This window comes from Sapajus apella, unplaced genomic scaffold (assembly GCF_009761245.1).
Source record: "Sapajus apella isolate SASKATOON/1434 unplaced genomic scaffold, GSC_monkey_1.0 scaffold15, whole genome shotgun sequence".
Lineage (NCBI taxonomy): Eukaryota > Metazoa > Chordata > Mammalia > Primates > Cebidae > Sapajus > Sapajus apella.
The window spans coordinates 17,953,169-17,975,084 of record NW_022436955.1 but is presented as its reverse complement, the minus strand read 5'-3'; the positions used below and the strand labels follow the sequence as shown (position 1 = coordinate 17,975,084).

The window sequence follows — 21,916 nt, the reverse complement described above, 5'->3', positions numbered from 1 at the left end:
CACTGATTACAATAGTCAATTAGTGTACCCTCCAGACTCCTTAGAAAAAATGAAGAATTTCAAAATGCCAATACAAACTAATAAAACAGACAGCCTTGTATCCAATTTTATCAAATCTTTATATTTTTCCATATTTGCTTTGAGCCTTTTTGAAAAGAAGTAGGCTGAGTATAGTGGCTCATGCCTGTAATCCCAGCACTTTGGAAGGCTGAGGCAGGAGGATTATTTGAGACCAGCATGAGCAACATTGTGAGACCTTGTCTCTACCAAAAATGGAAAGAATTAGCCAGGTATAGTGGTGCACGCCTTAATCCCAGCTACTCAGAAGGGAGGATTGCTTGAGCCCAGGAAGTTGCAGGTGCAGTGAGCGGTGGTTGTGCCACTGCACTCTAGCCTGGGTGACAGAGCAAGACTCTGTCTCAAAAAAAAAAAAAAATTAAAATAAAGATAAATCTGTTGACCAAGGGAAGAAGGAAAAAAAGGAAAGAAAATTTTAAAGAAGAAGTAAATTATAGATATAGAAGAGCCAGGCACAGTGACTCACACCTATATCCTAGCACTTTGGGAGGCTGAGGCGGGCAGATTGCCTAAGATCAGGAGTTCAAGACCAGCCTGGGCAACATGATGAAACCCTGTCTCTACTCAAAATACAAAAAATTAGCCAGGCATGAGGGTGGATGATTGCTAGCTACTCAGGAGGCTGAGGCACGAGAATCGCTTGAATCTGGGAGGTGGAGGTTACTGTGAGCCGAGATTGCGCCGCTGCACTCCAGCCTGGGCAACAGAGCAAGACTCTGTCTTAGAAAAAGAAGGAACACTAGAAGCCTTCCTGTGAACTAAGTTCTCCTTAATTCCATAGGTAACTGCTTTCATGAATTAGGTGTTCATTCCCAATAGTGATTATGTATTTGATCAACTACATATGTATTTGTAAATTATACATAGTATGATTTAGAAGGTTTTTATATTTTATGCAAATGTTATGTTAGATTATAATTTTTTCTTCTGTAGTTTGCCTTTTTGCTTAATATTATGTTTTGGGAGCATATCCTAGTTGATACACGTGGCTCTAGTTTTTTTCATTTCAGTTTTTTGATAGTACTCTAGTTCTCTAGTCAAAATTTATCTGTTTGTATTTTATATTGGTAGACATTTAGGTTGTCTCCAGTTTTTGTTAATATCAGCCATGCTGATGAGAGTCGGGTCTAGCAATGGAATTGCTTTATTATAGGGTACATTTATTTCAGCTTTACCTAGATATTGTCAAATTACTCTTGTTTCAAAAAAAAAAATGAGAGATTTCTCATTTTTCTATACCCTTGACAATTTTATTCGTTTATTTTTTGTGAGACAGTTTCTCTCTTGTTGCCCATGCTACCGTGCAGTGGAGTGATCTCAGCTCACTGCAACCTCTGCCTCTCGGGTTCAAGCAATTCCTCTGCCTCAGCCTCCTGAGTAGCTGGGATTATAGCTGTGCAGCACCACGCTGAGCTAATTCTGTATTTTTAGTAGAGACAGGTTTCTCCATGTTGTCAGGCTGGTCTCGAACTCCTGACCTCAGGTGATCCGCCCACCTTGGCCTCCCAAAGTGCTGGGATTACAGGTGTGAGCCACTGCACCCATTCCAATTTTATTTTTATTTATTTATTAAAAGAGTCTAGCTCTGCTGTCCAGGCTGGAGTGCAGTGGCACAATCTTGGCTCACTGCAACCTCTACCTCCCAGGTTCAAGCCATTCTCCTGCCACAGCTTCCCAAGTACCTGGGACGACAGTTGTGTGCCTCCACGCCTAGCTAATTTTTTGTATTTTTAGTAGAGACAGGGTTTCACCTTGTTAGCCAGGATGATTTCAATCTCCTGACCTCATGATTCTTAACCTCCCAAAGTTCTGGGATTACAGACATGAGCCACCACACCCAGCCCCCTTGCCCATTTTATATTAGATTTAGTATTTTTTCCCAGTCTCGTTGCATGAAGTAGTATTTCACCTTAATTTACATTACCTTAATTACAATTGAGGTGGAACGTACTCTTTTGTGAGCAAAAGAATTCATATTTTTAATTCATTTGTATTGGGTTGTTTGTTTCTTACTGATTTGCAGGAATGTTTCGGTCAAGAAAAATTTTTTTAAAAAGACAGCACCTAGCTCTATCACAAAGACAGGGTCTTGCTCTATCATAAAGGCCAGTGTGCAGTGGCGCCATCAAACTCCTAGGCTCAAGCAGTTCTCCAACCTCAGCATCCCGAGTACCTGAGTCTACAGGCACATGGCACCACACTTGACTCATGATTTACTAAATGGTATATTTTTTCTGTACAAGTGTTCATTGCTACTTCTATCCTACATTAAGTTTCCAGCCAGGTGCAGTGGCTTACGCCTATAATCCCAGCATTTTGGGAGGCCAAGGCAGGCAGATCACGAGGTCAGGAGTTCCAGGCCAGCCTGACCAACATGGTGATACCCCGTCTCTACTAAAAATACAAAATTAGCCAGGAGTGGTGGCATCCACCTGTAATCTCAGCTTCTCAGGAGCCTGAGACAGGAGAATCGCTTTAACGCAAGAGGCAGAGGTTTCAGTGAGCCAAGATCGTGTCACCACACTTCAGCCTGAGCGACAGAGTGAGACTCTGTCTCCCAAAAAAAAAAAAATCAAGTTTTCATGTATGAATGGACTACAGTAGTCCCCCCTTAGCCACAATGAATACCTTCTAAGAGCCCCCAGTGAATACCTGAAACTATAGTATGTTTTTTCCTATACATACAAATCTAAAGGTTAATTTATAAATCAGGAACAATAAGAGATTAACAACAATAACTGATAATAAAATAGAGCGATTATGCCAATATACTGTAATAAAAGTTATGTGAATGTGGAATGTGGTCTCCATCTCTCTCTCACCATATCTCAATATTTGTGGGTTGTGGTTGATAGAAGATATCGAAAACCATGGGAAATGAAACTAGATAAGGGGCACTACTGTACTCTTGTTCCATGGTCTTTTTGTTAATTCTTGCCCCAATATCCCAAGTTATAATTTATTGTAGCTTTAAAATATGTCCCCCCACTTTGTTCTGCAAAAGTGTCTTTTGCTGTTTTTGGCATTGTTCTCCATATTAATTTTTTAAAGTTCATTTCTTAAGTTTGATGAAAAAAAGCTTTGGAATCTTGATTTGAAATTGCATCAGATTTACAGAGTAACTTAGGAAGTACCATCTTTGTTATGGTTAGTATTTCCAGTCATGAACATTACATAATATCCTTCCATTTATTCACTATTTTCTTGTGTCTTTCACAAGTATATTTTGCTTCATAAAGGTCCTACTTAGCCTTTTACTTTACAGTCACATGCTGTGTAATGACTGTTGGGTCAATGACAGATTGCATATACAATGGTGGCCCCATAAGATTATATGGAGCTGAAAAATTCTGTTGTGTAAGTGATGTTGTTTTTATTGAAATGTCTTAGTGCACCGGCTGTGGTGGCTCATACCTGTGATCCCAACACTTTGGGAGGCCAAGGCAGGTATATCACTTGAGGCCAGGAGTTTGAGACCAGCCTAGGCAACATGGTGAAACCCTGTCTCTACTAAAAATCCAAAAATTAGCTGGGCGTGGTGGCATGTGCCTATAATTCCAGCTACTCAGGAGGCTGAGGCAGGAGAATCTCTTGAACCTGAGGGGGCAGAGATAGCAGTGAGCCAAGATCATACCACTGTACTCCAGCCTGGGCCACAGAGCGAGACTCAGTCTCAAGAAAAAAAAAAAAGGAAAAGAAATGTCTTAGCACAATGCATTACCTTTTCTATGTTTAGATACATAAATGCCATTCTATTATAATTCCCTGTGGTATTCAGTATGATAACATGCTATACAAGTTTGTAGCCTGGGAGCAACAGTATCCTAGGTGTGTAGTAGGCTATACTATATAGGTTTCTGTGAGTACCTTCTGTAATGTTCATATTAACAAAATTGCCTAACGTGTGTCAGAACATGCTCATATCATTAAGCCACACATGACTGTATTTCTAGATTGCTGTTAAAATTGTTGTGAATACATTTTTAAAATTACGTTTACTAATCAGTTATCTGATATGGGGTCCGCTATTGATCTAATTTTCTTGGTCTTGAGTCCAGCAACCTTGCTAAACTGTAATTGTTTGTGGGTTCTCTTAAATTTGCCATAAACCTAATAAGAACAGTTTTATCTCTTCCAGTTTTTATATCTTTTTCTTCCATATCTCATTGGAGTAGAATTCTGTCTTTGCATTTCATATTTTGAGCCTGTTTTTAGGTACATACAAAAGTACCATTGTTATTCTTGGTGAATGTGTCCTTATGTTACATTGTTCCTCCTTTTGCCTGTTTATGCTTTTTCCTTATTTCTAATTGGGCTTTTGTTAGTGTTTGCTTGATGTATACTTTCACTCTTTTTAACTTCAGATTCTTTTTGGGATTATATTATTTGAGTATCTCATGAACAACGAAAGGCTTATTGTTTTCTTTTTAATCCAGTAACCTTGGCCTTTTAACATATCAGTTTAATCTTTTATAATTTGCCTTAGTTAAAGCACTAGATTGGCTCTGTTCTCTTGTTTTGCCTGTGGCATTTTGAGTCCTTGTTTTTTAGTAGTAGTCAAATTCCTGACCATCACTCCCTGCTTACCTCAAAACCTGTTTCTGGAGAGATTTTTCTCTTTTTGTATTTTATTCACTGTCATAACATATTTACAGCAAAGTTCGTGCATCACAGCATGAACTTAACTCTGCTATCTTGATGGGAAGTCTTCTCTAGCCTTCCTAATCCCCACATGTTGCTGGCTTTACCCCTCTAGCTCCCTACTGAAGGAGCAGATGCTAAGGAAGCAGGCTGAGTTAGAATCAGCACAGTGCCGGCTCCAACTGCAGGTCCTCACTGATGAGTGCACTAGACTTCAAAGCCGTGTTCAGGTACGTTTGTCCTTTCTGACCCAAACAACTTTTGGAATAGGAATGGAAGAAGAATCTAAATGTTACGTATATTCATCTCAGAAATAAATAGGATTTGCCAAGTTGTTTAGAAAATAAACATGACCAACTCCTTATTTTATTTCTGATTAGAGAATCTGTTCAAAACTTACTACATACTTTATGATACCTATAGTCTGAATTTAATTTTATTTATTTATTTATTTATTTATTTATTTTGAGACAGAGTCTCACTCTGTCACCTAGGCTGGAGTGCAGTGATAATGATCTTGGCTCACTGCAACCTCCACCTCCTGGGTTCAAGCAATTCTCCTGCCTCAGCCTCTTAAGTAGCTGGGATTAAAAGCGCCTGCCACCACACCAAGCTAATTTTTGTATTTTTAGTAGAAACAGGGTTTCACCCTGTTGGCCAGGCTGGTCTCGAACTCCTGGCCTCAGGTGAGCCACTGCACCTGGCCTTACAATCTGAATTTTAGAAAAAATTAAATAACCAGCCAAGAATTCCAAACTTGTTTAAATAATTTTACTTTTCTAAATCTACTAGTCATATGAGGGCTTTACTAGGAGTTTGAAGGTTACAATGAGCTGTGATTGCACCACTGCATTCCAGCATGGGTGACAGAGTGAGACCCTGTGGTTTTTGTTTTTGTTTTTGTTTTTGTTTTCTTTAAAGGACTTCAAACAAAACTACTATTAAGGACTTCTACCCCTTACATTATGATGCTGTACTCTCTTTATTTCACTTGCTTGTTGAAATACTTTAAAAACTTAGCAGTTGTCTAGGATTCATGTTAACATTTTTGTATAATGGATAAGAAATCTTTCTGTATAAGATCAAGGAATTGTGTTTGAGGGGAATATGAAATTAAAAGCTTTGTATTTATAAAATCTTTTTCATTTTAGGACTTGCAAAGACTTATGTCACATCAAAATCAGAACTTAAAGCAACCCAGGGGCTCCCAAGCATGTGTCCTGAGTGGCTTACCCTCCAGCCAGGGCCAGCACAAGTACCACTTCCAAAAGACCTTCACAATATCTCAGGCAGGAAACTGCCGGACCATGGCATACTGTGATGCCCTGAGCTGCCTGGTGATATCACAGCCTTCTCCTCAGGCCTCTTTTCTTCCAGGTAAACAGTCTAGAACCCCAGTTTTCATGTTCTTTATTAGACTCCCTATGTTTATTTCCTCTCCCTTTTTGAAAGATTCAAGACTCACTAGTGGGCAAACACTTACCACAGCTCACCAAATTACCTTTCCCTGTCAGTCCCTTGTTAGTGCAAGTACCCCAGGGTGCTACAAAGATGTCTTTACTGTCTGTTGACTTCATTCTATAAATTTATTAACAAAGAGGGTAGAAATACTGATAACTGCCACGCATGGTGGCTCACGCCTTTAATCCTGGCACTTTAGGAGGCCAAGGTAGGCAGATCACCTGAGGTTGGCAGTTTGAGACCAGCCTGACCAACATGGAGAAACCCCATCTCTACTAAAAATAAAAAATTAGCCAGGCATGGTGGCACATGCTTGTAATTCCAGCTACTCATGACACTGAGACAGGAGAATCACTTAAACCCGGGAGGCAGAGATTGTGGTCAGCTAAGATCTCACCATTGCACTCAAACCTGGGCGACAACAGCAAAACTTCATCTCAAAAAAAAGAAAAAAGAAATACTGATAACCATGGTAAAGCAGAAGATGGTGAAGTCCTTGATATAGTCCAAGGAAAAGGGCTTATATGTTCTATTCAGCTTACAGATTTCATTTTAGACTGAAAATGTTTGACAAAGCACTACTCTAAGGGTTAATTAATTCAAGGTGAAACAAAATTTAATACTTATTTTCAGTGGTGTTCAGGTTAACAATTTCCAAATAAGAGAATTTAGGAAGTACACTGATTGTTTTATTAATACTAGGTTAATGTTCTCTCAACATATTTTGTGCTTTTTAAGCTTAATTTTAGATTTTCTAAATGTTGAAAACCAAGTCTTTTCAAATGCTCAATTAAATCATTTCTAAATCTTGCATATGTTTCTTTCTGCTATCTTCAGCATAAGATTTCTGCTAACTGTGAGACCCCTTTTCTTTAGTGTAGTTTCTTCTGTTTTCCCACTTAGAGCTTCCATTCAAATGCTTCAAAATTATGTCTACCAAACTTAGGTATATGAAGGGTTGAGTGGAATCTCTAGGTTATCATAAATTTTTCTTTTTTCTTTTTTTTTTTTTTTTTTTTTTTTAAAAAGATGGGGTTTCACCATGTTGGTCAGGCTGGTCTTGAACTCCCGATCTCAGGTGATCCGCCTGCCTTGGCCTCCAAAGTGCTTGGATTACAGGCATGAGCCACCACGCCCGGCCTGGTTATCATAAATTTTTCTATTCACTGATAACCAGGTCTGAGTTGAGAGGCTATCAGGGGCCTCCCCCAATTGAGGGGAAAGTAAAAGGATAATTTTGTGATGTTCCTTTATCCCATCTAAGTTTTTAATAAATATTTATCATCGAGGCTGGGCGTGGTGGCTCACGCCTGTAATCCAGGCACTTTGGAGACCAAGGCGGGCGGATCACCTGGGGTCTGGAGTTCAAGACTAGCCTGACCAATGTGGTGAAACCCCATCAATCAATCAATAAAAATTAAAAAATTAAAAAAAAATTTATCATCAAAACCAACAAATTGGAAAAAATACTATCTTGTAATGTCCCCCAAATTGGGAATGTGTTCTGTTCTTTTTTTTTTTTTTTGAGACGAAGTTTCACTCGTGTTACCCAGGCTGGAGTGCAATGGCGCGATCTCGGCTCACCGCAACCTCCACCTCCTGGGTTCAGGCAATTCTCCTGCCTCAGCCTCCTGAGTTGCTGGGATTACAGGCACGCGCCACCATGCCCAGCTAATTTTTTGTATTTTTAGTAGAGACGGGGTTTCACCATGTTGACCAGGATGGTCTCGATCTCTTGACCTCGTGATCCACCCGCCTAGGCCTCCCAAAGTGCTGGGATTACAGGCTTGAGCCTCCGTGCCCGGCTCTTTTTTTCTTAAAGTGTCCATTGCAGTCTGCTTGATACTGTGCTGGTGCTGATTTGTCCTTGTTCCCCTAAATGATTAACTCGGTGTGTATTTATGTTACCTTATTGATTTTTTTTTTGTTTGTTTTTTCTTTTTGAGATGGAGTCTTGCTCTGTGCGTAGGCTGGAGTGCAGTGGCAGTCATGATTTCAGCTCACTGCAGCCTCTGCCTCCTGGGTTCAAGAGATTCTCCTGCCTCAGCCTCCCAAGTAGCTAGGACTACAGGTGCATGCCACCATGCATGGCTAATTTTTGTATTTGAAATAGGGCTTTAGCATGTTGTCCTTGTTCCCCTAAATGATTAAGTTTAGGCTGGTCTGTCGAACTCCTGACCTCAGGCGATCCAGCCATCTCAGTCTCCCAAAGTACTGGGATTACAGGCCTGAGCCACCATGCTTGGCCACCTAGTTGAGATATCTACCTGTGTGTGTGTGTGTGTGTGTGTGTGTGTGTGTGTGTGTGTGTACATATATACATATATATGTACACACACATACATACATACATACATAAAGTACTTAATAGTTTTAAAAGGACGTATTTTTAGGCTGGGCCCAGTGGCTCACACCTGTAATCCCAGCACTTTGGGAGGCCGAGTTCACGAGGTCAGGAGATCTAGACCATCCTGTAATCCCAGCACTTTGGGAGGCCGAGTTCACGAGGTCAGGAGATCTAGACCATCCTGTAATCCCAGCACTTCGGGAGGCCGAGTTCACGAGGTCAGGAGATCTAGACCATCCTGGCCAACATGGAGAAACCCCATTTCTTTTTTCTTTAAAAAAAAAAAAAAGGACATATTTTTGTTGGTTATTTTCCCCCCTTCAGGAATGTGGGTTTTGAAATGTCATCTGTTTCATTTCATTTTTCACACGGATGTGACTTATCTTGACAAATTATTTATTTTCATTCTTTACCGTTCACTCTTCTGCATCTAGAATGTTGTTCAGATGAAATATTCTGTCTCAACAGCTTTATTGAAGTATAATTGACAGGCAATAAACTATAAATATTCAACGTATACAATTTAATGAGTTTTCACATATGTAATGTACCCCTAAAACCATCACTACAATCACGATAACTTTATTTTATTTATTTATTTATTTATTTTTGGCACAAGATCTAGTTCTATCGCCCAGGCTGGAATGCAGGGAGAGGGGCATGATCTCAGCTCATTACAACCTCTACCTCCCGGGCTCCAGCTGTCCTCCCACCTCAGCCTCTCAAATCGCTGGGATTGCAGGCTCACAGCACTATACCCATTTAATTTTTGTATTGTTTGTAGCAATGGGGTTTCACCATATTGCTCAGGCTGGTGTTGAACTCATGAGTTCAAGCAAGCCACCACCTCAACTTCCCAAAGTGCTGAGATTACAGGCGTGAGTTACCACACTCAGCCATGAACATATGTATTACCCCATAAGTTTCCCTATGGCCTTTTGTAATCTCATCTGCCCCACCCTTCTGTTTCTATCCCCATGCAGCCAGTGCTTTTTGTCACTACAGATTAGTTTGCATTTTCTAGGATTTTACCTAAAAGGAATCATACAGTGTTATTTTTTGGTCTAACTTCTTTCTCTCTGCATAATGTTTTATTGTAGTATATATTAGTAGCTAATTCCTTTTTAATGGGTAGTATTCCATTATATGGGTATACCATAGACTTGTTTATCCATTTACCTGGACATTTGGAGTGGAATATACTTTTTCTTTTTTTCTTCTCTTCATGGTCATGAGGCAAGCATGGGTTGGTTGTACTTTTTTTCTTTTCTTTTTCTTTTTGTTTTGTTTTGAGACAGAATTTCACTCTTGTTGCCCAGGCTGGAGTGTAATGGTGTAGTCTCGGCTCATTGCAACCTCTGCCTACCAGGTTCAAGCAATTCTCCTGCCTCAGCCTCCTGAGTAGCTGGGATTACAGGCACCCATCACCTTGCCCAGCTAATTTTTGTATTTTTAGTAGAGACAGGATTTCACCATCTTGGCCAGGCTTGTCTCAAACTCCTGACCTCAGGCGGTCCGCCTACCCTGGCATCCCAAAGTGCTGGGATTACAGGCATGAGCCACTGTGCCCAGCCTGGGTTGTACTTTTTAAAATAAATTATAGGCCAGGCATGGTGGTTCATGCCTGTAATCCCAGCACTTTGGAAGGCTGAGATGAGCAGATCACTTGAGGCTAGGAGTTTGAGACCAGCCTGGCCAATACGGTGAAACCCCATTTCTACCAAAAAATATAAAAGTTAGCTGAGCGTGATGGCACATGCCTGTAGTCCCAGCTACTCGAGAGGCTGAGGCAGGAGAATCACTTGAACCGGGAGGTGGAGGTTGTAGTGAGCCAAGATTACACCACTGCACTCCAGCCTGGGTGACAGAGTGAGGCCCTGTCTGACAAATAAATAAATAAATTATAACACAGGAGAATTTTTATTTTGTTTGACCAGCTGGTTCCCAAGGACTTACATGCCAAGAAAGGTGGACAAAGGAGCTACTTGAAAAAGTAGTTTGCATTGCCCCAGGTTCACTTTCAGTGATCTGTTTCATACTCTCTTGCTTTTGACAGGCTTTGGTGTTAAGATGTTGAGTACTGCCAACATGAAAAGCAGTCAGTACATTCCGATGCATGGCAAACAGATCCGTGGACTAGCTTTTAACAGTTGCTCCAGAGGCTTACTACTGTCTGCTTCCCTAGACAACACTGTTAAACTGACCAGGTGAGTGATTTGGGGAGGAAGGTGGAGATTTGGCTGTTTAGTGTTGAGTAGCATGAAATTAATATCAGTGTTATGATGACTTTAGCTCTGTTTTTTTTTGGTCTGAGACATTGTCTTCTGAGATCCATTTAAAATATATTGCTTTTAGAAATGGACACAGGAGGTTACAAAACTAAGCATAGTATCCTGTTTTGTTAAAATTATATGTTACAAAAGATGTCTAAAGCATATTTTAAGGAGATGAGAATAAAATTCTAAAGCTGGTGGAGGCCAGGCGTGATGGCCCACGCCTGTAATTCCAACACTGGGGGAGGCCGAGGCAGGCAGATCACCTGAGGTCAGGAGTTCGATACTAGCCTGGCCAACATGGTGAAACCCCTTCTTTGCTAAAAATACAAAGATTAGCTGGGCATGGTGGCAGGCATCTGTAATCCCACCTACCAGGGAGGCTGAGGCAAAAGAATCACCTGGGAAATGGAGGTTACAGTGAGCTGAGATCGCACCACTGTACTCCAGCCTGGGCAACAGAGCAAGGCTCTGCCTCAAAGTAAGTTAATAAATAAAAATAATAAAAAAATAAAGTTTGTGGAATGATAGGATAGAGGGAGCTTTGGTACCTGACATCACAGAGTTACCATACCAGGAGTAAGGGACTGCTTACTCTTGGTCCTGGTCTGTTACCTGGATAATTCCGAGTAACAGAGATGTTCACCAAGCACTCACTGCCCTTGGGTACCATGATGACTTCTTTTATACCTCACTTACTTACTTACTTACTTACTTACTTATTTTTGAGAGAGAGTCTTGCTCTGTCACTGAGGCTGGAGTATAGTGGCATGATCTTGGCTCACTGCAGCCTCCACCTCCTGGTTTCAAGTGATTCTCCTATTTCAGTCTCCCGAGTAGTTGGGATTATGGTTGTATGCCACCTGGCTAAATTTTTTTTTCTAGATGGAGTCTTGCTCTGTCGCCAGGCTGGAGTGCAGTGGCTCGATCTTGGCTTACTGCAACCTCTGCCTCCTGGGTTCAAGTGATTCTTGTGCCTCAGCCTCCCAAGTAGGTGGGATTACAGGCAAGTGCCACCACACCCAGCTAATTTTTGTATTTTTACTAGAGATGGTGGTTTCACCCATGTTGGCCAGGGTGTTCTCAATCTCTTGACCTCGTGATCCACCGGCCTCAGCCTCCCAAAGTGCTGGGATTACAGGCGTGAACCACTGCGGCTGACCACACCTCACTAATTTTTGTGTTTTTAGTAGAGGTAGGGTTTTGCTGTGTTGGTCAGGCTGGTCTCAAAACTCCTGACCTCAAGTGATCTGCCTGCCTCAGCTTCCCAAAATACTAGGATTACAGGGGTGTGCCACCATGCCCAGCCCCTTTATTCTTTTACTTCCTTACAACTCAAGAGGAAAACCTGTGGCCCCCAAAACAAATGTTCTAGAATTTAAAGGAGTTACCAGGGCAGATCTTAGAAAAAATAGGGAATCCATATATTTTGGGCATGTGAGTGTGTTCTCAGTTAAGGATTAAGGATCATTTAAATGATACTCTTTACATCTTTGTCATGTATTTGATTTTCTTAATGCAGTTGTAAAAGTCTCTTATAACTCCACAGCCTGGAGACAAACACCGTGGTCCAGACTTACAATGCTGGACGTCCTGTCTGGAGCTGTTGCTGGTGTCTTGATGAGAATAACTACATGTATGCTGGACTGGCCAATGGTTCAATTCTAGTATATGACATGCGAAACACAAGCAGTCATGTCCAGGAGTTAGTAGCTCAGAAAGCCAGGTAGGGAGCCACTTACTGTCTTCCTGGTAGTAGTAGCTTTCTCTTGGCTTATTATTGTGTTGTTTCTTCAGAGGGTGTTCCACAGTTGGTCAGAAATCCTCACAAGAGTTTTTGAAGATCCACTTGATGTCACTTCAGAATCAATAACATTCTTATTAATAAGAGTTTATATCCATGATATTTCATATGACAGAGAGTTCTGGTACAATTATAGCCAGGTTCATAGTCAGTAATCATCTAACATGGCAAAATAGAGTCAGATCTCTGTTCAGAACCCAGCCCCACTACTTACAAGTTGTGTGGCCGTAGTTGTATTTCTTGGCCCATTGAAAGCTTCATCTGTAAAATCTGGTCAACATAGGCCACTTGCTTTAATAGTCACATGTCTAGCACATAGGAAGAGAGCAGTTAAGGCTAGCCTAATAAAAAGTGATTTAAAACTTATGTAATCCAAAGCTAAACCAACTTGTTTGAAGATACTGTATTCTTTATCGTTTAATCCATTTATGAGATTGAGAAGTTTATAAAGTCAGCCCAAGTTCTGAGGATGGACGGCCACCAGGCCCACTATGTCTTAGAATGTGTTGAGCTGCCCTGTAGGTATAAAGTTCTCAGAAGGGGAATAAGGTCTGTGACCTGGCCAAAATGAAAAGTATCACTTAAGAGATAATTTTGTTTCCAACTGGATATATTAAAAAGAGCATGGAGAGCTAAACATAAAGATATCAATAAAGTAATAATTATTTACTGAAAACTATGCTCACATAGAGTAGACAGTAAAATACAGCAAGGTTTTTTTGTTGGTGGCAGGTTTTTTTGTTTTTTTTTTCCTTTTTTCCTTAAGACAGCGTCTTATTCTGTAAGCCAGGCTGGAATGCAGTGGCATAGTCTTGGCTCACTGCATCCTCTACCTCCTGAGTATTTGGGACTACAGGTGTGTGCCACCATGCCTGACTAACTTTTGTGTCTTTAGCAGAGACAGGGTTTCACCGTGTTGGCCAGGCTAGTCTCAAACCCCTGACCTCAAGTGATTCTCCCACATTGGCTTCCCTAAGTGCTGGGTTTACAGGCATGAGCCATGACGCCCAGCAAGTACCAAACTAAAACCCAGCAAGTTTTAAAATGGCAAGGAAAGAGTATTTGTATGTATTGTTCATTTTTATTTTTGTTTACTTTGATTACCTTTATTGCGACAGGGAAAATGAAATAAAACAGGCAAAGTAGACACTTCAGCAACTTTGGCATGAAGGAGTTCACAGCAGAAATGAGTTCCTAGGAACACGTTTTAAAGGATGATATTTCTCAGAGAATTCTTGGCGTATAGTCCTGGTCATATGCTTGCAGAAGGAAATTTAGAAAATCTAAAACAGTCCTGTTTCTAAATTTAAATATAGCTGCTTTTAGCTGTATTTTAATTGTGGGGTCTGTCAGCTACAACTTGGAATCTTTATTTTGTTACGTATTTAAGCTTTGTTTCTTTCCTGACTTTTCTTTGTATGTGGCTAACCCCATTTCTGCAAGCTTCACACTACTCAAGCTTCCTAGTAAATTGTGATCTTTTTATCCCTTAAATTTCCTAGTTATTTTTTTCCTTTTTTTTTTAGACTATCTGGTATCTCCCTTGAAATTAAGTGCAGAATATTATATGTATACTCTTTTGTTTCTACCGAGAGGGGTGATAATTTTTATCAGATGTCAGAGGATAGTGACTAAAGGTGTTTAACCTCTGTAGAGGTAGGAATGTGCTTGAGGCTTCCTGGTAGAGGGATATAGAGCCATCCAAGTTTTGGAATGTAAGATACAGTTTCCTTTCTTTCCCTTCAGATGTCCACTGGTCTCCCTGTCATACATGCCCAGAGCTGCCTCTGCTGCATTTCCATATGGTGGAGTGCTGGCTGGAAACTTGGAGGATGCTTCCTTCTGGGAACGGAAAATGGACTTTACTCATTGGCCTCATGTGCTGCCCTTGGAACCAGGTGGCTGCACAGACTTTCAGACAGAAAACAGCTCCCGGCACTGTCTTGTGACCTACAGGCCTGGTGAGTAGTGGAATGTCCTTGTGGGGCCTCCTTTGGTTTATTTGGGAGCACAATGGTAGAGAAGAGGGAAGGAGAGTTTGATCCTATCCTTTGGGTGGCTGTGGTACCCCTCACAGGCTAAAAAGATATGTTGAAGCTCTTGCTACTATAGGAAGGATGGTGTCTCCAAACTGCCCCACAGAGCCTGCCTTCCTGCTTCTTACATGTGAGGACTGAAGCATATTCTGCCAGGTCCTTCTGAAAGTGAATTAGCCACTCAGGAGCCCTGCAACTTAGAACGGTAGTGGAATGAGGGGGCCAGCTCTTTAGGTCATTGAGCCACCTTGAGATCACTTTTTTATCTTCTGCCTGCCCCTCACTTCACTTCCCCTGAGAGAAAAGCCCAGATTAGAGCAGCCATGTAGTACCCAGCATATTGTCTATTCCTCCTTATTTGGGCCAACAAAGGTAAATAAGGGGAGATGGACAACAGTGGTTGTGTGGGCTCAGCCAGCTGAACATCTCCATCTTCGGAATCAGAGGTGGAACCCCTAACAGCAGACTGTGCTTCATTCACAGCTTCTTTCTAGGCTAAGTGGCACGAATCTAAATTCCTGATAAACTGTACTGATGGTCAGTGTTGTAAGTCTTTTCTTTCTAATTTGGTCTTGAGGTCTCTGTCAGGAGAGTGGCTATAAACTCTAGCCCGGTCCTGCGAGGCTCAAGGGAGTTGGTTGTGAATGTTCATAGTGTGTCTTTCACAGGATTCTCCTTTGTCCTGGTAGATGGCCTAATGCCTGTCTGACGCATGACCAGGTGTCCCTCTCACAGGGAATTTGTTTATACTGGCAGGTACCCTTGTGGCTCTTGTCTGACCTGTGTCCAGTTTATTTCCTTTGAGATAGCGACTCTCTAGGAGAGCCCTGAATAGGAAAGAAGCTAGGTTCAGGTGTGTTGGTCAAGTGAGATGCAAAGAAGGCAGTGCATAAAACACATGAAATAATGGAAACAGCTTACTTGATAGATCCTAAAGAAAAGAGGGCAGCATGCTTCAGAGGGCCAATGGGAAGGAGGGGTTAGGCCATCCAGGATAGGCCACCCTAGGGGAAGGGTGGGGGTTGAGGGGAGGGACAAGTGGGCTGTATTGCGAACCTCGCTCAGGGAAGGGATGTTGTAACTAGGCCAAAGTTGACAGGGTACATTGGGTTTCAAATAATTTATGCCAGCCCTAAAAACAGATGCTGAGGTAACAACTGTATTAAACAAATTTATAACAGGCAGGTGTTTAATTAGAGTTAGTCATTAAATGCCCCCCTTCTAGTTGTGGGTAGATCTACATGTTTTTAAGTTTTGTTTGAGCTGAGAAACATCTCAGTAGCACTTAACTCTAAAGACCCTTGGGTTCTTTGTCATCCCACAGCTCTGCTGTCTCCAAGACTGTGATTTGCTATGACTGGTGTAGAAAGCCTGGGGGTTCTATTTTGTTCTCTGGCTTTTGTTTGCCTCCCAGCAGAATTTCAAATACCTGTTTCCCTTTCTGTAATAGCATGCTTTCACTTTAAAAAAAAGTGCAGTCCCTAGGGCTAATGAGGTTCTCACTGGGGGAAGGGAAAAACCTTTTACTGAGAATTCATGAGAGAGAAATCCCCCAGCAGAGGTCTGTCAGGAGACTGATCTTACTAAAACAGGTAACTCACTCTTAGAATTGTTTTTCTCTTAAGCAAAAGCTATTGTAGATAACTTGATTTCTAGCCTACGGTTCTGAATTTCATTGATGCTGTGATATTTTGTTCTTGTCCTTTTATTTGTTTTGTAGCTATTTTTGATGGTTTAATGCATTTATGGCTTTTCTATCCAAGTAGGTTGTAAGTGTCTGAGGTTTGGGTACTTAGTTAATGTTTTTTATAGCATACCCATGGTGCAGTACTGATTTCTCTGTCCCATATAGATAAAAATCATACCACAATACGAAGTGTGCTGATGGAAATGTCCTACAGACTGGATGACACTGGAAATCTGGTCTGCTCCTGCCAGCCTGTCCATACATTTTTTGGAGGACCCACTTGCAAACTGTTGACCAAAAATGCCATTTTCCAAAGCCCAGAGAATGATGGCAACATCCTGGTCTGTACTGGAGATGAAGCAGCAAATTCTGCCCTGGTGAGCCTGTCATTTTTTACTTTCATATAAAAAGTAGTTTTGCTTAAAATATTGGTAAGGGAAAACTTGAACATTTTTTTACAGAAGCTCATAAAGCAAAAAAGTTCTGCTATGTAATCCCACGTATCCACATATGTGTGTATGTGACGTTGCCTGGTTTACATATGAGTTGTGCTTTCCATACTGCTTTGTAGTTTCTTCTTTTCCCATTTACCTTCCTATCTTAGAGATGTTTTCATTTCAATATCTATAGAGTCACCTCATTCTTTTTAACTGAGCCACAGTTCCAGGGGTCATACTGTGTGTGAATCTTTAAAGAAAGAAAGTAAAGGCAGTACTGAAACCTCAATAAAATAATTAATTCAGGCCTCAGCTTCATCAATCAGGATTAAACAAACAGATGAAAGATTGATGGGGAATTTTACAGTGGAAGAATCAGCCTGTCACCACCTAAACATGTTGATCAATTTTAGCATCACTATAGGTGGGTTAACCAAAAATAATTGGATCTTTTTGATGTGATGACAATAGGAAGCACATGGTGCCTCCTATGAGCTGTCTTTTTTTTTTTTTTTGGGGGAAAGAGTCTTGCTTCGTCGCCCCGTGCCAGGCTGGAGGGCAGTGGCCCAATCTCGGCTCACTGCACCCTCTGCCTCCTGGGTTCAAGCAATTCTCCTGCCTCGGCCTCCTGAGTAGCTGGGACTACAGGCGCTTGCCACCACGCCCAGCTAATTTTTTGTAATTTCAGTAGACGGGGTTTCACCATGTTGGCCAGGATATTCTCAATCTCTTGACCTCGTGATCCACCCACCTCGGCCCCCCAAAGTGCTGGGATTACAGGTGTGAGCCACTGCGCCTGGCCTTTTTTTTTTTTTTTTTTGGAGACAATAATCCGTCTGTCACCCAGGCTGGAGTGCAGTGGCACAATCTTGGCTCACTGCTGCAACGTCCACCTCCCTAGCTCAAGTGATTCTCCTGTCTCAGCCCCCTGAGTAGCTGGGATTACAGGCACCTGCCACCACGTCTGACTAATTTTTGTATTGTTAATAGTGATGGGGTTTCACCACGTTGGCCAGGCTGTTCTTGAACTCCTGACCTCAAGTGATCTGCCAGCCTGGACCTCCCAAAGTGCTGGGATTACAGGTGTGAGTCACTGCACCTGGCCGAGGTGTTCATGAACCTGAGTCTAATTAAGGCTTAGAGCAGCATCCTCTAATACAGTCACACTAGCCACATGAGCACTGTAAGTGTGCTTAGTGCCACAGAAGAACTTAATGTTTTACTTTAATCAAGTTAAATATAAGTAATTTGTGTAACCAGAGGCCACCATATTGTATAGTGCCACTCTAGAAGCTAGCACTAACTTTCATTGACTGGAGTTGCAGGGAATACAGAACAAGTTTAATGGTAGCACAGAAAGCATATACACCAGTCCAGGTGGGGGGTGTTCTCTAAGACAGCTGATCCAGCTTCCACAGTAAGTCAATGGCAGAAGAAAAAAGGTGGGATGGTTGGGTCTGATCTAGGTTAAAAGAGACAATTAAAATTCATAAACACCAGATGTAATGTAGACCTTACTTAATGCTGATTATGCACCAGATATTAGATAATACTGTAGAATTGTTAAATTTTGTTGTGCATGATAACATTATGCCAGATATAAGAAAATGTCTTTTTTTTTTTTTTTTTGAGACGGAGTTTTGCTCTTGTCCAGGCTAGAGTGCAATGGCGCCATCTCAGCTCACCACAACCTCCACCCCTGAATTCAAGCTGTTCTCCTGCCTCAGCCTTCTGAGTAGCTAGGATTACAGGCATGCACTACCACATCCACCTAATTTTGTATTTTTAGTAGAGACAGGGTTTCTTCATGTTGGTCAGGCTGGTCTTGAGCTCCCAACCTCAGGTGATCTGCCCACCTCAGCCTCCCAAAGTGCTGGGATTACAGGTGTGAGCCATCACACCCAGCCCATCTTTTTTTTTTTTTTTTCCGCCTTGAGACAAAATATCGCTCTGTTACCCAGGCTGTAACACAGTAGCACAATCTTGGCTCACTGCAACCTCCGCCTCCTGGGTTCAAGCCTTTCTCCTGCTTTAGCCTCCCATGTAGCTATAGAAGTGCACCATGATGCCTGGCTATTTTTGTATTTTTAGTAGAGATGGGGTTTCGCCTTGTTGGCCAGGCTGGTCTTATACCCTGGCCCTAAGTGATCCGTCCACCCCAGACTCCCAAAGTGTTGGAATTATAGGCATGAGCCACTGTGCCTGACTCTCTCTACTTTTTTTTTTTTTTTTTTTGAGAAAGGGTCTCTCTCTGTCACCCAGTCTGGGGTGCAGAGGTGCAATCTTGGCTTACTGCAACCTCCACCTCCTGGCTTCAAGTGATTCTTGTGCTTCAGCCTCCCAAGTAGCTGGGACTGCAGGTGTAGGCTACCATGCCTGGCTGTCTCTACTTTTTAATACTTTAAAATGTTTTTCTTTGCTTTTTTTTTTTTTTAAAGAAACAGTATCTTGCTCTGTCCTGGCTGGAGTGCAGTGGTGTAATCATGGCTCACTGTAGCCTCCTTAGCTCAAGCAATCCTCTTTCAGCCTCTTGAGTAGCTGGAACTGCAGGCATGCACCACCACACCTGGCTAATTTTTAAATTTCTTGTAGAGATGGGAATCTTGCTATATTGCCCTAGCTGGTTTCAATCTCCTATCCTCAAGGTATCCTCCCATCTTTGCCTCCCAAAGTGTTGGAATTACAGGTGTGAGCCACCATGCCTGGCCAATAATAAATTTTTAGAGGCCAGACGCAGTGGCTCATGCCTGTAATCCCAGCACTTTGGGAGGCCAAGATGGGCAGATCTTCTGAGGTCAGGAGTTCGAGCCCAGCCTGGCCAACATGGTGAAACCCCATCTCTACCAAAAATACAAGAAAATTAGCTGGGTGTGGTGGCAAGCACCTGTAGTCCCAGCTACTTGGGAGGCTGAGGCAGGAGAATCGCTTGAACCTGGGAGGTGGAGGTTGCAGTGAGCCAAGATCATGCCAGGGCACTCCAGCCTGGGTGACAAGAGCGAGACTGTGACCCACCCCACCAAAAAAAAAAAAGGTGAGTTCCATGAGGCCAAGGACAGGGACTTTATCTTATTGGCCCTTCTGTCCCTAGATGAGCCTGGCACATAGATTGAAGGAGTGGAATCTGGGCTCTATTTTCAGATCTACTTATAGGTAGACTAATTGCTAATTACAGTAGATGTGGCTGTACCTGAACTATGTCAGGCGTGCTGGCTTTGAATAACCTTGCGAAGGTTAGGGGTGGCCTGACTATTTTTCTCTCCAGGTAGTGTTCTCTCTGCAGCCTTTTCTGACTTGTTTGATGATAAAGAAAGCAAGTCCCCTGGGTGAACTGATTGACTTCTGACCCTTCTCTCTGCTTGCTTTCTTCAGCTGTGGGATGCTTCCAGTGGCTCATTGATCCAGGAACTGCAGACTGCTCAGCCTGTCTTGGACATCTGCCCATTTGAGGTGAACCATAACAGCTACTTGGCCACCTTAACAGAGAAGATAGTCCACATCTATAAGTGGGAGTGACCATGGTCTTGAAACCTTTCAGGCATGCTGCTGATTAGGTTTAAATGTTGTTTGCTAGCACCTAGCAGCCCCAAGCAAAATCCCTGTTTACTGTCTGCAGCCTAGAATATTGGGGATCATGGTTTGTTCCATTAGTATGATTCTAGGACTCCATGTCACTGAGACGCTACAGACTGTGTATCTGTTATGTCCACTAAAAGAGTAATTGATGGGTACTTTATCTACATTATCCATTTCTTGGGTTTAAAGCCTTCATTGACCATTATTGTTTGCTGGAAATTCTTATTTTATTTTCTATGTGATTTTCTGGACCTTAGAGAGTGTCCTCTCATCAGTCATCTAGGATGTGTGTGGGCATTAGCGTTTAAGCGTTTTCTGGGAAATATGACACCCCACCTGAGTTGTTTTGTCACTTAGGTATCCTTGAAAGGACCAACCTTCATCTTGATACTGATTTGATGCAACGTAGATGTAAAAGAGTATTATTCAGTTGAACACAAGAGGGCACTGTAGAACCTTATGTCTGGTTTATTTCTGACCTTGAAGGCTGACATCTTTTAGTAATTTGTCTTATCCCCACAGAAGTATGTGATAGAGCACATCTGGGTGTGCTTTGTGGCAACAACATTTGTTTTTTTTTGTTTGTTTTTTGAGATGGAGTCTCGCTCTGTTGCCCAGGCTGGAGTGCAGTAATGTCATCTTGGCTCACTGCAACCTGCAACCTCTGCCTCCCGGGTTCAAGTGATTTTCCTGCCTCAGCCTCTGGAGTAGCTGGGACTATAGGCACGCATTGCCGTGCCCAGCTAATTTTTGTATTTTTAGTAGAGACGGGGTTTCACCACATTGGCCAGGATGGTCTCGATCTCTTGACCTCGTGATCCGCCGGCCTCGACCTCCCAAAGTGCTGGGATTACAGGTGTGAGCCACCGCACCCGGCAGGAACAATGCTTGTGTTTTAGGTATGAAGCGCTGGAACACTGGCAGGCCCAGTGATGGAAGCAGCTAGTGAACTTTTCCCTTTGCTAATGACTTGTGCATTAAGTTCCTAATTCTCCTCAATTACTTTGTGAGAAGTAAGGAAAGAGGCCAGTTGTTTGAGCAATGGGGAAGACTTTGCTTTTTCTAGCCAGCCTAGGATCTCAGGATTTTATCCAGGCTAGTGCTTTAAAGAACACTCTCTGTCTCTTGCCTGGAAAAGATGAGGGGTATGTCAAAGCTTTTGCTTGAGTCTCCCCTAGTGTCAGAGATTAAGAGCAATAACATAAAAGAGTTTACAAAATTTATTCAGACTTCTGTTGAGAACATGAGAAGTTCCTGGATGTCAGATAAACAAAAAAAGAAAATAAAAAAAGAAAATATGAGAAAAACTTGTCCCATTTTGAAAGAGTTCCTATCTAAATAAAGCCAATTCCTCAGTCTGAGGGGCTGTTCATAAGTGTTTTTTATACTTTCCAGGTAAAGCCTTCCCTATATGAAGCTGATGTTTGATTCCAATTTCCTCTGATTTGTCTCCCTAACCTTTTCTTAAAATGTTGTTAATAAAATGGCTGTTCTCAGGAATAGTGTTTGGGAAACCTATGCGAATGGCAGGGAGGTACCTACCAACATTCATTCCATACCTGGATTGACCAACTTTGGG

At 42.0% G+C, this 21,916-nt stretch overlaps 1 protein-coding gene across 2 annotated transcripts in view; it reads left to right on the top strand.

Moving 5' to 3' along the window:
• Positions 1-20,542, top strand: part of RFWD3 (ring finger and WD repeat domain 3) — a 57,170-nt gene extending 36,628 nt beyond the window's left edge. For both annotated transcript variants that reach the window (XM_032284431.1, XM_032284432.1), the window contains exons 7-13: positions 4,835-4,949; positions 5,871-6,096; positions 10,584-10,734; positions 12,350-12,526; positions 14,351-14,565; positions 16,493-16,704; positions 20,134-20,542. In XM_032284431.1, the coding sequence (XP_032140322.1) occupies positions 4,835-4,949; positions 5,871-6,096; positions 10,584-10,734; positions 12,350-12,526; positions 14,351-14,565; positions 16,493-16,704; positions 20,134-20,277 (1,240 nt within the window). In that variant the 3' untranslated portion in view covers positions 20,278-20,542. The remainder of the gene's footprint in view (positions 1-4,834; positions 4,950-5,870; positions 6,097-10,583; positions 10,735-12,349; positions 12,527-14,350; positions 14,566-16,492; positions 16,705-20,133) is intronic.
• Positions 20,543-21,916: the final 1,374 nt, after the last annotated feature.